At 40.3% G+C, this 15,383-nt stretch overlaps 1 protein-coding gene across 2 annotated transcripts in view; it reads right to left on the bottom strand.

Annotated features, from left to right (window-relative positions):
* prkd3 (protein kinase D3) overlaps positions 1–15,383 on the bottom strand; it is a 75,458-nt gene that overhangs the window by 53,080 nt on the left and 6,995 nt on the right. The window contains exon 1 of one of the 2 annotated variants that reach the window (XM_038271595.1): positions 3,355–3,504. The exons of the other annotated variant lie outside the window; for it this stretch is intronic. Within the exon in view, the coding sequence (XP_038127523.1) occupies positions 3,355–3,372 (18 nt within the window). The 5' untranslated portion in view covers positions 3,373–3,504. Of the gene's footprint in view, positions 1–3,354; positions 3,505–15,383 lie in introns of those variants that run through there. 2 annotated transcript variants of the gene reach the window in all.

Here is a 15,383-nt window from a genome sequence, read left to right as displayed (position 1 = left end):
ATTTATATCCAGGAAAAAGGAAGTTTTCTAATCATTTCAGAAACTTCTAGATAACATCCTCTCATTCTGTCCTGCAAACTTCATAATGCATGCTTCGTTTCCACAGTGCATAATGTAAAACGGTTTGCTTCTGTCTTTCCAGACTAAGCCCAAGAAAAACACCCCACAGCTGGAGGCAGAAGGCGTGGGGGGAAGGTATGTGTAGCTGCCTGACAAAGCTCTACCCTAATACACCTCCAGAACCGTGCAAACCCATCCCACCGTATTCTGGAACACAATTACTCTATAAACTCCTCATTACATCTCCTTTTTTCCTCTACAAAAGGAAAAGCTTAATTCAATCTGCCACATGCAGAAGAAAGGAGACTTGTGCGGTGGCTTAGTGGTAAATAAGCAGTGACTCTCTGACTCTTTGGGCTGACTAACAAGTGTTCTTACACGTGGGGGAAATATGGCTCCCTTTTTGTTCAGCTCCTGCTGACGGATTGCAATGTGTCATCACTGAATGCAGCAGCACATCCACTCTGAATCCCATATGATGCCTTTAAACACAAAGTCTCAGCCCAGCCTGAACACTTTGCTCCAAATGTATGTAGTGCTACATTCTGACACATGTGAAACAAGGTCAACATCTTAACAGCAACTCAGCTGTTGCTCTTTGCAACACAAGTTTGCTTACAGACCTGCTTTGCTGGGGAAAAGTGAACAATGCTGTGAGGAAGTTATTCTGCAAGCTACATAGATGTATGATTAATGTAGTCTGACTAAAAAGGCTGCGCTGTAGGTTGAGAATGACTTTAGTTTTAAAACAGTGCTATGTTTTCATATGTAATTAACTCTCTCCTTGTTTTCACAAGGCTTTTGTAGGCCTACTTCTTTTTTCTTTTCTTTTTTTTTTTTTCAAACCGGTGCAGACGTGGTGGAATCACTACTCTAACCACCGCGATTAGCTGTACAGCCGTGGCCAGACCGCAGTATAACAGGAAAGTAGACACCTGTCATCTTAGACGTAGTTCAATCCGCATGAGACTCCAAGAAAGCGACACAGCTTACCTTATTTGCTTTGACCACCAAAAACGGATGGTTTCCAGCCAAATCCGAAGGCAGTCCAAAGAAAACTCTTATTCAGTCACTTTTTTTTCTCATTTAAATCTGGAGAAACAATACACCACTGAGGTAATTTGGCTTAAAGTTCAATAGCCACAGAAGTGTAGAGGAGATCATGGAGATGAAGTCATTGTTTAGTTACTAGTCACTGCATTTCTGACTAAACCAGGTGGCTTTTGGCCTAACACTGCAAAATCTTTAGATAAATAACAGAAACAGACTTGCATGCCTTCAGTGACCGATATATATCAATTGGTGCATGGTTTCATGTACAGTATCTGTTTCATGTGTGTGCATGGCTCCTTCCAGGCAATAACAGCGTCCAGGCAGAGCAGAGGAAGGCTGAGTCACAGGATCTGAGCCCTTCGCAGGAAGACAGCAGCATGATCTAAGACATGCTTGGCCAGGCCCCCGCACACAGCTGATGAGTTATGGCTACAGTGTGATCCAACTCCTGCACCTCTGCTCTTAAGATATAGCCTACTGTGCTTTGCAAAAGTGATCATACCTCATTGTTAAGCTCCCCAAATTTTGGCACGTTACTGCTTTAACCTTTGACAGATAAGGTGAATTTTACTGGAATGTTTATGACAGATCCACTTAAGTGAACTAGAAGAATAAGGGATACGTGGTTAAAATCAGCAAAAATCAGACTGAACAAGAGGGCCAGATTAGAAATATTCGGTTCTGATCAGGCCATTCTAAACACGAACATAGTTTCCTATCAACCATTTCACTGTAGAACTGAGTTTTATGTTTCCAATGATTATCCTGCTGGAAAGACGGCCTCTTCCCAATCTCAAGTGTTTTGCAACAGTTTTATTCCAGTTTCATTCCCCTGTATTTGGCTCCATCAATCTTCCTCTTCAGCTGTGACCTCAGTCCCTTTCCCAGCTCAGGGAAAGCATCTATGATACTGCGAGCCCCAAGGTTTTGCTATGAATCAGCGTTCTGAATGAAATCTAAAACTTTTCTATCTTATGTCTACTAAACTGCTTGTAACAATCTGTAAAAGGAGTATTCTTCCAACAATTGCATTCTTTTTTCCATTTTTAAATGAAATTATTGTCCCACCTGAGATTAAGGTATCTGCAGCTCCTCATGAGATAACTAGGATGCTATTATAGTTGTTTTCCTTGATCGACTGATTGTTGTTAACAGGGGGGTGGCAGCCTTGTGGTTAGGGCATTACGTTTGTAATCCAGAAGTTCTGAGTTCGAGCCCCACTCCCGCAAACTGCCACTCTGGGTCCCTGAGCAAAGACCCTTAACCCCACACCGCTCCCTGGGTGCCGCACAATGGCAAACTCTCTGCATTTAACCCATCCCCTTTGGGAACTTTTAAATGCAGAGTTCATTTCATTGCTCTGTACTTGTGACAGTGTAATGACATAAAAAAAGGTGAGACGAAGGGAGCGGCTCTCAATATGGTTGTTGGAACCTTAAAATCATAGAAACATTTAGCCGTCAGCAACACTTCCAGTTTAGGAAGTCGATTATTGGCTTGACCAGAGCTCTTCACCATTATTCTACGTCACTACAATTTACTATGTACCATTTAGGTGCAGGGTCTGAATTGAACACAAAATATTTCATTTGGCAAAGGAGTGGCGGCCTAGTGGTTAGGGCCATGCTCGGACTGGGAACAATTTTCAACCCTGGATTTTTTTCCATCTACAGCGGCCCAATTATGGACCCCCTACCCCCGCAAAAAAAAAATAAAAGCACAGTCAAACGTCTGAGCCTCAAATGTGAAACACAATACCAATACACATTTTGGATTAATCGATCTATCTTCAAGCATCACACGACAACCATCACCAAGACTTCTATTATGCGGTTTAACTGGCTTTGGACAGTGACTGCTGCTACGTAGCGACCAAACTTGCATCCTAAACTGTCCGATTAGAGAAACATACCAACCTGGCAACAATGCACGTAAGACGGGAAACATTAGCCTTTAGATGCAAAATCCCATCATGCACCGCAACATATTTTTGCAAAATATTCGAACATAAATTTGCGAAATACAAGAGGAACATCTACCGTAAGTTTGGTTTAAAGAAAGAATTTTTGTTTTACTATAATTTAGTTTGTTGCAAGGATTTTACAGTTTGAAGAAGTAGAAAAGTACACCATATGCCAACCGTCATAAGGATGTGCATGACAAAGGAAGGGCTATATATACTGCATGCATCATTTAGGTAGTTAACATTGTATTACTTCTTGAGCTCCTAGAGTTACTTACTGTCACAGGTAGGTGCATGGAGAGTAAGTCCGGAGAGTAAGTTTTGGGGACGGTATGATTCAAGAAGGGCCGGCCCTCGCATTCTGAAATTAGGATCCGCACACCGGGCAAATGTACGGTATCACAGATTACCAGTCCGAGCCTGGTTAGGGCATAGAGCTCGGAATCCTGAGGTTCTGACTTCGAACCCCACACCCACAGACTGCCACTCTGGGTCTCTGAGCAAGACCCTTAACCCCCGATTGCTCCCCGGGCGCCGCACAATGGCAGCCCACTGCTCCCCAAAGGGATGAGTTAAATGCAGAGGTGAATTTTTCCAATGTGAGATCAATAAAAAGTTCAATTATTATTAATGCCAGAGCACCATTCGCCACAAGGCGAGTAAATCCACAGTAAGTCCACAGTTGCATTTCAGTCATTTCATCTTTAACTTTGGCAAGTGTCCCTACTGTCTATTTGTTCCTCTGCTTTCTGTTCCTCTCCCGCCAATAGACAGACATCCACACAGAGAGCACACCCCCAACAACAACTCTCCCGCTAGGCAAACTGTGGCGTCATATAGTTGGAGCAACCAAGCCTTTTAAAAGACAGCATGCCAATGAGGAGGAGGGGGAGCAAGTATCTTTGAAAAATAGCACTATTAGGAAGGCTGGTTTATTTATGATGATGATGCTAAGCTAATCAGCGGCTCAGTGTGCAGAAAATACGCAAACGAGATCAGACTTGATGAGAGCAAAAAATTATTTTTTCTTTTCTGGCCGGTAAAAATATGCTTGGCTGTTAAATAATTTTATCTTCCGATCCACTTGGTCGGTGAGTCAAAAAGTTAATTTCGGACCCTGTGTACGTGCTATCTGAAAGTAGTGTGCTGCATAAAGTTTAGTTTAGGGTTATTGGATTTTTCCCTCTAAAAACCATCATTTTACCTTCCGTTGCATTTTACTTTCTGTTGGTCGGTCAGATGCTTTTAAGTATTTAATAAAATCGAAAAAGTTTAAGGGCTATGCATAGAAACTGAAAGACAGTGTGCGGCACTATCACTCCGTTTCTCCTGTCTGGTCTAAGAAAAAGCCACCAGTTTCAGCTCCACATAGGTCAAATGAACAGATGAACCTGGGGGCGATTTCTGCAAGATTGATGGCTTCTGCACTTTCTCTTGTTCTGGTGGAGGTCAGAAGGTGTGTGGTAATAGCAGGATGTAGGAGCAGCAGGCTGTTGCTCAACAGAAAAACATCAAGTATCACTCTGAGGGTTTCAGAAACCCATTAGAAACAAGTTTCTTGATTTCTAAGCCCTTTTTTTAAACTTAATAATTTCATGTAACACTGTTTACACCAACTCCAAAACAAGCAGAACAGCCACATTTCAACATTCAATCCGTCACCTCCTTTTTAAACACGAGCCCCAGCAGGCAATTTCTCTAAATGTTTATACGCACGGACAAGAATAATGGCAGGGGCAGCGCGCAGAAAAGCCATTTCACACAGACTCGAGCAAGCTGTGCTGCTCTGCCGACCACAGCCGATTGGAGAGCGGCAGCGGAGGGAATATGGAAACAGGGAGCGGCTCTGAGGGCAGCTAACCAGCCAATGTGGCTGAATAAAGAGACACAGTGACAGAAGAAGTCACGCCGCGTTGCTTTCTTTTGCCTTAAAATTAAACAAACCTTCAATTTGAATGCATTAGAATTAGTGCTGCTAGTGAACTTTCTGCTTGCTACACTAACGTGTAATTTCACTTCCTCTGCCACCCTCCTATCAGTGTGACAGATCACTCTCTGCAGAGAGACAGGAAAGGCAAACAGTGCTGAGAAAACAACAGCAGAATAAGACATTCTGAATCCTGCTCAATGCTGCAGAGATCAATAATGGCTTGCTGATATGACTGAGTGCCAACAATGGAAGTCACATGAACTTCGCCGCTGGTCAGCGGAAAACCATTTCAGAGTGTTAGCAGATATCCCAACAAATATATAATCTTGTGTCTCAAAGATCTCCCCTAGCCAGCAAAGATTAACATGATAAATAGAACAAGGATACATTATGATGAAGAGGGTAAGGTCTGTTCCACTAATGCTCGTTTCCCTGCTTCTACTCAGCATTTGTCATGCTTGAGGCTCCTTGGCTGCTTTAAAGATGGAGGCCACTCAAAGTCAACTGTTAATAAGTGAATTAATAAAGGAAAAGAGAAATCCTTCTTCAGTGAACCTTGGTAACCCATAGTTACAAATTTATCAACAGAAAACTGTGGAGGTAATTCCAAATACCACGAATTTGGCTTCACAAGAGCGAAATCGCTGGGAGTCCAGCAAATTAAATGGTTGTAATGTTACACTGTTCACCGCCACTTCGATGTTATAATAATTAAAGCCATTTCGGATAGCATTACTGCAGGTTGGAGTGATGCAAGATTATAAACTACCGACTGGCAGAAATCAAGTGCGGTTGGGGACATTCGTGCAAACTATAAGCCATGTTTAGTGGTAGAACTAGGCTTCTTCTGATGGTTTTGGCAGGAAAAGAAGTCAAAGAGAAATCAATCCCCTCCACAAACGGGACCGCCCCCGCCCCCTTCTCCATAGATCCAAACTTCTCCACTCTGTCATTCTCTGACTTTTGCGGCCAGGTCTTGTGTTCTGCCTTGCCACTTTACATTGAAAGGGGAGCGAGGAGGCAGCAATGTGCACTGCAGATGGTAGAAATTACTTAGCTCACTTAACTTCAGAGATACCCCCCTTCCTCCTTTTTTCCCCCCTTTCTTCCCCGTTTTCCACAAATTACTCCAAGACCAGGAAAATTGATAGATTCCTTGTGCAAGATGGCTTTAGTTTGTGCATGTGCATCAGTCCCCATTGTGATATAAATTCAGTCAACTCCTTGGTTTTGGAATACATACATCAGTAAGCCTGAAAATAAACACTGCAAACTTACATATAAAAAGGGCAATTACCTTGTCTTTTAAAACCAATACCAGTTGTTTTAATTCACTGGTGACTGTTTTTTTTTTTTTTTTTTTTTTTTTTTGAGAAGCCGAGTGAACTTTCCAAGAACGTTTGGCTGCATATCATACATAAAGTAATACCCTGCTGCTGCTGGGACGTCTTCTAGGGTGAAATACACCCAGCAGCTCCAAAGGATGATGCACGTGTTGGCTTAAAAAGAACCAGGGAGGTGAACGGTGATTTATTTGCTGTGTTTTTTTTCACTCAAAGCTGGTCATGCTGAAGTGTGGCCTCTAAATTTTTCATCAGTTGCGTTCTCCCTGCATTTACAGAGCATTTAAAGTCTATACACTCTATTTAATAAGCAAAGGCTGTTATGATGTAAAGGAAAAAAGGCTAAAATAAATCAATGTAGTATTTTTATTTATTTGGTTAATAACGTTTACAACTCAGACTAAACTGATCTCTTAAGAATAAGAAAACTACAGTAAACTAATGTGGTTTTGTAGTCTTTCCTTTCACTTATATTGTCTCTGATTTATCAAAAAGCTAAGAAGTTCTAGAAGCTGCTACCGGTACTTGGATTTGTCTCTTAGCTAAAACCATGGTGAAAAGTAAGCCTTTAGGGCTTTGAGGGATTTTATTCATCAAATCTATCAGGCAGGTTAACTTGCCAGCAAGATGAATTGTCACAAGATTTTTTTTATTATCAAATTACCGAAAATACATCTTGCTAGGAGCAAGGAGATATGTTTCCCTTTAATTTGGACCAATGAAATGCAGTGATGTGTATGGTGTCAACCAGAGGCAAAAGGATTAAGCAGAATCAACATGGTTTTAGATGGACTACCTTAAATTAGCTTTTGAAAAGCAGGACCTGATTTATGCCTTTGAGGATGGGAAGATGGTTGTGCATTGCTGCTACTGCTTCTGTGATTGGCTAAAATGGACATAGGAGGCAGCTACCCAATCAGCTCGAAGAATTGTACTTTTTGTCCCTGCCTTTTGCGAACACTTTCTACAGGAGCAGTCGCCACCCGATTCGTCCCAGAAGCACGATCCGTACCATCCGCTCATTTGTGCAACCAGATATACTTCCGGGTCGCCTTCGGGTTTTTTTTTCTAAAAAAAGACCTAAATTATGTTTTTCCCTCCCCAAAAATTGTAAGCGTACTAAACTATAATGTGTTGAAGGTTAATAATGTATTTCCTGTGAAAATAAATGCCTTAAAATCCTTTCTGTTTTATCACTCGTCTGTTCCCGATCAGTACAGGAAATGGGATCCTACGCTACGTCCAGGAGCTAATTTTTTCGGCTTTGAATTTAAACATGAATCTAGTGTTTTTGAGTTCATGTTTCTCTTTTGTGTTTACCGTATGGTATATAGTGCGTAATTTAAAGAAAAAAACTACTAAAATGCAGTACTTCTCAGAGCATGTCCGATGATGACGTCACACAAGCAGTTTAGCAAGTAATATGGGAAAAGCATCCAAATTGTCTCAGAAAAATCATAAAAGATTTTTTTAAGATGTTTATTAGCATTCTTTAATGAGTTAAGGATAAAATAAGTATTTTTAGTACAATAAATACATGAACTATGGAAACCCGAATGTATATCTGGTTGCGCATGCGCCAATGAGCTGATGGTACAGATCGTGCTTCCGGGTAGTGACAGGAGTCTTCCCAGTTCAGTTGGATTCTACATGCTATCCATCTGGCTTTTGCCTCGTTATCAGTGAAGGGGGAATTACCAAGTAATCTCCAAAGCAGTAGCTACCTGTATACATATGGCACGACATTGGCATATCCAGCCACTTTGTGTTACATATTCTGCATATTCAGAATCAGCATAAATTTCAATCACCAATTTTGTGGGCACAAAGAAGTTATCACCTGATGGCCTCCAAAGCAGAAATATGGGAACTGTGATGAAATCAGCAGGTGCAGCCACTAAGTATTAAAATAAGGATATAAACTGTAATCAGACATGTCTTGTCCCTCTTTTAAACCCCATTTTTTCCAGATGATTTTGTAAATAAAGACCACTAGTGCCCAAAAAAGTGCAACCGGTTCTAAATCTTTGTTTACATCACACACCCCTGTTATTTTAGTAGGTCTTTTTAGACTGCAGTAACATGCAATATACTTCTCCTTACAGTTATTTTTACTAGACTGCTTACCACAGAAATATATGACCTAAACATGCTGGTGAGGGTGCATTTACTTCTGCTTCATGCAAGAATGTTACAGAGGCTCTGGACAAAGAAGGCTGCAAAAAAACATCAGTATCCAGCAGCAAATGCTCATAGTTTTTCCGAGTGATACTTTTTGAAAGTCCCTTTTTGAAGTCCAATCCTTATTTTATTCCCTTACATTCCCCAACCCGTTTCTCAAAAAGACCTTTGTTTCAGTAATTACAGTGGCAGCTGCAAAGACCTCAACCAGAGCCTGGGAGTTAACTGCAATGACAAAACCAGCGGGGAAACCTGTGGCTGAGGCAGCTGCTTTTCACAGCCCTTCCAGCTGAACTGTAACTGCAGCAACCTCACGAAACTAACAACAGGAAAAAGTTTAACGCTTATTCACTTGAACGACATAGAATTACCCCAGTATTTCCTCCTGAATCTTTCAGACAAAACTGTACTGAGGCCTTACAGTAAATTCTATATTCAGAGTCAATAAAACAAACTGTTTTTTAAAACACAAGTCCGATATTAAAAGGGTGTAACTGTTAGGTTTCACTGTCTTTACTGTCTGATCCCACCCATAAGCAGTAGCAGAAGCAGCAGAAGCATAGCATCATCCTCCAAATATGCCTGGGTGAAGATGGAATGCTCTGTATCTGGCTGGCGGTCCAGGCTGACCAGCTGGCTTGCTGGGAGTCATTCTCAGAGAGTCGTGAACTTTTGTCCTTCAACTGCTCCCTTGCTGACTGCACGAGAGGAGTTGGGCGACACCAAACAGGAAGTGCTCAACAAGTGGAAGCTATGGATGTTTATCTCGCACCATTCATCAAGTCCCCCCCCTCCGCCAAGAACACCAGACAGAGACCAGTGAGCTCCCAGATTGGAGCGACGGTTCAGCCACAGCCGGGATGTGAACAAGCCATCTTGGGTTAGATCTGCCTCCACCACTCAATGGCTGGCTGCCTTCGTCCTTTCTCACGGCCTTCAAGGAGCCTAACTTGCCTCCGGTGTGGTACTACAAAGAGAATTGATTTAAAGGCATTCAGGAGCTTTGACCACAGGAGCCTGAACCTTTTAGACTTGGTTGTGCTGTACCAAGGTTGACCTTAACCCGCTAGAACTGGTTATTGTAGTTCAAAACCACTACTATCAAAAGCAACGTTTCAAATCAGCCCAGAGAACAGAGAAAGGAAATCTATTCAGTGGAATCCGGCCAAGTCATGTGGCTAAGCCTTTCACAGGGAGGGGAATAAGCCGCATAAAATCTATACAATGCACTGCTGTTATGACATGCTGCATAACTCCCTGTCCAACAATGAGACGCATCTAAGGCCAAAGACTTAAGGAGAGACGTGAAAAGTGAACTTTGCATCTGGAAGTTTTATTGCTTCCAAACCACTTCTATGTTAAATTCAATTCTTCTGTGTTTGTATTTTCGATATGTCGATTTTGGAACTTGTGTGTTTTCCAATTGAGTTTTTCTCTGGTAAATTAAAATATATCTGAAACTTAAGTTGGGGGGAAAAAAAGAAGAAAATTACGTAGAAGATTAAAACAACAAATCAGAACAATGTTTAAGGAAAGCAAAGCACCCATGTCTGCTAGAGAACGTTTGTCCTTGAGCTATGGTCACAAGATTTAGGATGATACCAAAGGAATGTGACTGCAGATTGCTACGATATCTGTACCACAGCAGCAACTGCTTTCCACTTTATAAAATGAGTCAATATCAGCAATACAGCTAGTTCACTTTTTTTTCCATTTGACATTAGAGTAACAAGTATTTACCCAAACTGCTTAAATAGAATAAGAATATAGAATAACTTTCAGGGTGTGGTATAAGGGTTTATACAGGAATGAGTAACTCTAATTTAATGCTCTTTTAATGCTCTTAGAAATCATTTTAATGCCATTAACAAGTACTCATGACTCTCATATATCTATACATATATATATGGCAAAATCCTTAGTCATCTTTGCCGGCAACAGGCTGCAGCCAGGTCCCAAATACCTTGTTTTCCAGCCACTTTTGTTAAAATTTGCATTTTCCCCATTCTCTAGCTTTTTCTCTGCCTCGAGCCGTATGTTCTTTTCTTTTATGATTAACAGGAAGCAGTTCCACGCAAAAACGCAGAACCAGTTATATCTGATATATCTGATTAAATTGTTTTTATGTTGTTGTTTTTTCTTATAAAGCATTTTAAATGCCACGATAATTACATTTAATGAATTTTAATGCTAATTAAGGCCTTAAAAAAAATAAAAAAAATAATTAACTTTTAATAGCCCGTGGAAACCCTGGGTATGGTTTTCTTTTAATCTGGAGTAACTTAGATCAGCTCTGCTTTACAAAAACTGTCACACCATCTGAAACACCAGATGTCATTTAGACGTTGTTTTTTAGGCTAAATCTGGTCAGTCTGTCATAGTCTTAATTTAGTCCAGAAATAGTTGTTGAAAATTGGGCTGTGTTTCATCAGTCTGACTTTGTCCCACTTTAGTCAAATGACAGACATTGAAAAAAGTTGCAAACCCAGTTTTCAACGGCTTTTCAAAGATCTGTAAATTACAGCTTTTTGCCTTTCACATTTAAAACATATGTAGACGTTATTTGGACGTAAATCTTGTTGTCTTCTCAATGTCTTTCAACCAATTTTTGCTCAGTGGGAGATTTCTCAAATAAGGAAAAAATGATTCTAGGCTTAATCCAGAAACCTTAAACCAAAGTCTGTGTACTTTGCTACATCTATGAAATTATGAAAAGTGCTATATTGAGTATTTAGGAACCAGATTGACACTCTGAACTTGAAAACTAAGGTTATGACATGTTGTCAGAGAGAGTTCAAGGCACTAGCTTCCTAACATTACATAGACATGGGAAAATATCCAGTTCATGAGGCTCCAACTCCAGTCCTCGAGAGCTACTGCAATTTTTAGATACATTCCTAGTCCAGCACAGCCAAATCAAATAAAAGGCTCATCAACAAGCCTTTGCCAAACTTGATAGCATGCTGAAGAAATAATTAAATCATTTTATTCAGCTGCATTAGAGCAGGAATGTTCCTAAAAGTTGCAGAGCAGAAGCTCTCGAGGACTGGAGTTAGAGAACCCTGATATATAGTTATAACACGGGTTTTAGAACAACAGGGTTTAAAACAACATAAATGCTGTGTCTTACCATTCCTGCAGTTTAAATCTTTTTAATAGGAGGCCAGAAAAGGTGTTTAAGGGACTTCAGTTACCAAATTGCACACCCATATCATTGAGTTAATGTGGTTTTACCCAGCATATAACTACAGACTGGCTACCCAAGCAAATTGCAAGGTCATAATTGGCCAATTTCCTTTATATAAGCTTTGATCACAGATGGATTAGTCAAACAAAATCAAGACCTCCCATCATTTTAATCAGAGTAATCAATAACAATCAAGTAACGTGTAGTAAACTTCATGTTCTCTGGCTGATAAACACAGATAAATGTTTATGGGTGTATGCAGGTTATGGATATCTGTTTACACAGTATTTTACTGTTGGAATCAAAGCTACTATCTCTAACAAAGAACATGCAGCACATAGGCTCTTTTGTGATAAACAGCTTTGACACCAAAGCTTTTCAGTGTAATCAGCAAGTCAAGGAAAAGTAAGTTCTGTGTATGTCTAATAAGAACATTCGATATTATTTCCGCAGTGGAAGGTGTAATTGCTGTTTCCACTTTACATAAAGCATTTAGAACACATCACAGTTTTCAACTGAAAATACAGTGTAAACACTGTGAACCTGGAGTATTTTAAGTTAGGGTTTTTATACCTTGCGAATCACATATTACCCAAGACTACACTGTAGATATCTTTACTAATTTACCCTTTAACAGTACTACTTCTAAGTTCGGCTCTCATAGATTAAAAAGGAAATAACTAATGTTTGTCATTCACCACTTCAAAGCTTCAGGCTGAACTAGTTTACATTTACTGATTTGTTTATATAGTTTTCTGGTGAGATGAAACCTTATGCAAAAAAATAATAATAATAACAATTATATCTTAGTATAAGTAGTTATTATGGACTTTAGAATAGTAGCTTTCATTCACATACATTTCTGTATGTAACGTATCTGATCTGAAATGTGACTCATTAAGACCATATTTCAAATGCAACCTCTTCAAAGCACTTTGAACAACAGTCTAATAAAATCTTGAGTTAATTTGAGCACAGCCTTCAAGCAACAAGCCTCCGCTTACATAAATAAAAAAACAAACAACGTCTGTTATTTTGGCCATGCATACACGTTGGTCAGAAAATGTTAGAAGGGGCAGATAGCAGACGGCAAGAGACGGATATGTTCATGGTGGTTCGCTGAAAAAAAGGCTTTGCAGTTTACAGCAGCAGTTCCTCAAATTTGAGAATTAGGCTGGCTGTATTTGCCATGTTCCAGTGAGTTAATATTCCCATACAGTGCGGCACAAAGTTCTCACCCAATTTTGGAAAACTTATTTTTTGATAATTCAAACTCTAAATGATTAAAGTTTTCTAAAGCCGTTAGATCAGAAGTTTTCACCTTAGTAACATCCTCCAACACAAAATGCAAAAGTATTCAGACTCCTTTAACTTTTCCACATTTTGAAACTTTAATAAACTTTACGGCTGTAAATTTAGTCTTGTGCGCTTTCTATCCTTTAGCCATTTCTATATTAACTCTGATCAGCTTCCCTGTCGCTGCTGAGGAAATACACACAACACAACATAATGCTAAAGTCTTGGTTGGTTTGCACTGGTGCAATAGTGTTAAATGAGATCCTTAACATGTTTAAAGTCGTGGGGAAGCGGCTGTTCCAACCGTTGCATTTCCGAATTCTCCCGAGTGGTGCACGACTTTACACAAGTGACTAAAGTGAATGTGATTGGTTGTGGCGGAAGGTTCGCAAGCATTTTGGTTGTGGCTGGTTTGCTGGAAAGAATGCTAACTGGTTGGCATATTTCTAACCAGCTAGCAACTTAGTGCTAGTAGGTTTCCAATGGGAAATTACATTGGGACCAAGTAGCACTGAATTGGTGACTAAAAAAACTACACTGTCAAGGAAGGCTATGGTCAGCGGAAACATGTAAGAGGAGGAGAGTTTTGTGTCGGAGGACGTGGATGAGTCTCCTCTGTCATACATTTTTTATATAGAGGAGGAAAGCGGGGATGAAGATGTTGTGGAAAAGGACGCCAGGGCGGCAGAAGCTTGGTTTGGTGTTGAAGGCTTACAGCCGTACATGTTTGAGCCCTTGCCTCGCAACGCTGCCAGTTCTGTTAGCCCTATGCCTGACGAAGACACAGACGCCCATCCCTGTGAACACTGGGACAGACGTCAATGGTAAAGTAAATTATACATTTTTCTTCTTACAACCGTTGCGTATATCAGCTGCGACATGAGTCAAGATGCTATGACCGAAAAAATTTGATTGACAGATAACCGGTGATATATGATTGGCTGAATTTAGGTGTACAAGACATATAAGTAAATAACCTGCATAAGATAACAAAAAAATAATAATCCCCACAGATTTTAAGACATGATTTTTTATTTTTTTTATAGAAATTTTCTAACTTTTAGGACAATATCGTCTGATGAAGAGCACATTTATATACATGTTTAAGCCAGAATTATTTAACATTTAAATATGACTTCCCTACGACTTTAAAGTTTTGGCTATATTAGTTTCATAACCTAACTCTGCTCCGTTGTGTTCACTGCTCTTCCCTCCTCTCCTCCGTGCTCCTTAGTCTTCATTGTGCTTCTTATTAACAATCTTCTCTGCTTAAAAGAAATTAATTGTAATTCTGCTTATATTAACCTCCAAAAAAGGGTCACTTTATTCACCAATTATTTGTTTAATTATTTGAACTTCACTATTGTTTGGAACATTTTCTGGTGAAAAAGTTAAAGGTTGCTGGACGATTCTAATAGAAAAGCTAGGGCAATGGAAACTCAAATAAACTCTGAAGTTCACAAAAGATGACACAGCAGAAAGCTTGACACCAGGCTGCAGGGATTCAAGCTGGACCAAGCATCTCTGTTTGTTGCATGACTGAGCGGTGAGTCACTCGGTGAAGCGGGCCAAGTCTCAGTGGAGGAAACGGCACCATGGGAGGGAAGCACACTTGCATCCATTTTTCTATAGCCGTGCAGATATTACCAGATGAAATCCCAAATCTTTTTCCTGCCTCAACTTTGCTGACAGACACCTGAAGTTCTGCTGACTAGAGACGCCATGGGACATCCATCGGTGGACAATCAGCGAGGTTTAGAGATCCACAGCTGGGGAAATTGGCACAGATACCTGGACCGTGCAAAAACTTCCCACTGTCATGCATGTTTTAAAACAAGAAGCGAGGCAGGGATAAACTGAAAGCACACAATGATACAGTCATATTTTCCGTTGATCTCAAAGCCATTTGGCTGGATGTCATTAAATAGTTGAAGCAGCACGCTACAACTGGCAGACGAACTTTACAACAAAAGCAGTTGAGCAGACGGGATATGTCCCGCTGCAATAATGTGGAGAAGAACAGACAATTTCACGCCACATCCGGCTAGATAGCATCTATTGTGATAAAAGAGTGCAAAAGAATAAGGTAATCTGGATTTCATCCCGGCAGATCTGCTCCATGGGAAGACAGTGCATTGATTTTCTCAAATGCACGTCTTTAAACATACTTCTTATTCTTTTACTGTTTTCTTGTGACGGCTCCAACATGTTACAGAATCCATGTAAATGTCTGTTGTGATGAGATTTTCTGCTCTGTGGACCAGAACTGCTCATAACTAGCTAGTGAGAATCAGCAGACCTCGTAAAGAACAACAACATTACCCAGCTCCTCTGGAATGTCAACTCAGAAAACATTGAAAGCAAAGGACC

Source organism: Cyprinodon tularosa, unplaced genomic scaffold, assembly GCF_016077235.1.
Source record: "Cyprinodon tularosa strain WSP-4 unplaced genomic scaffold, ASM1607723v1 ctg80, whole genome shotgun sequence".
NCBI lineage: Eukaryota > Metazoa > Chordata > Actinopteri > Cyprinodontiformes > Cyprinodontidae > Cyprinodon > Cyprinodon tularosa.
This window is presented reverse-complemented; position numbering and strand designations above follow the sequence as displayed.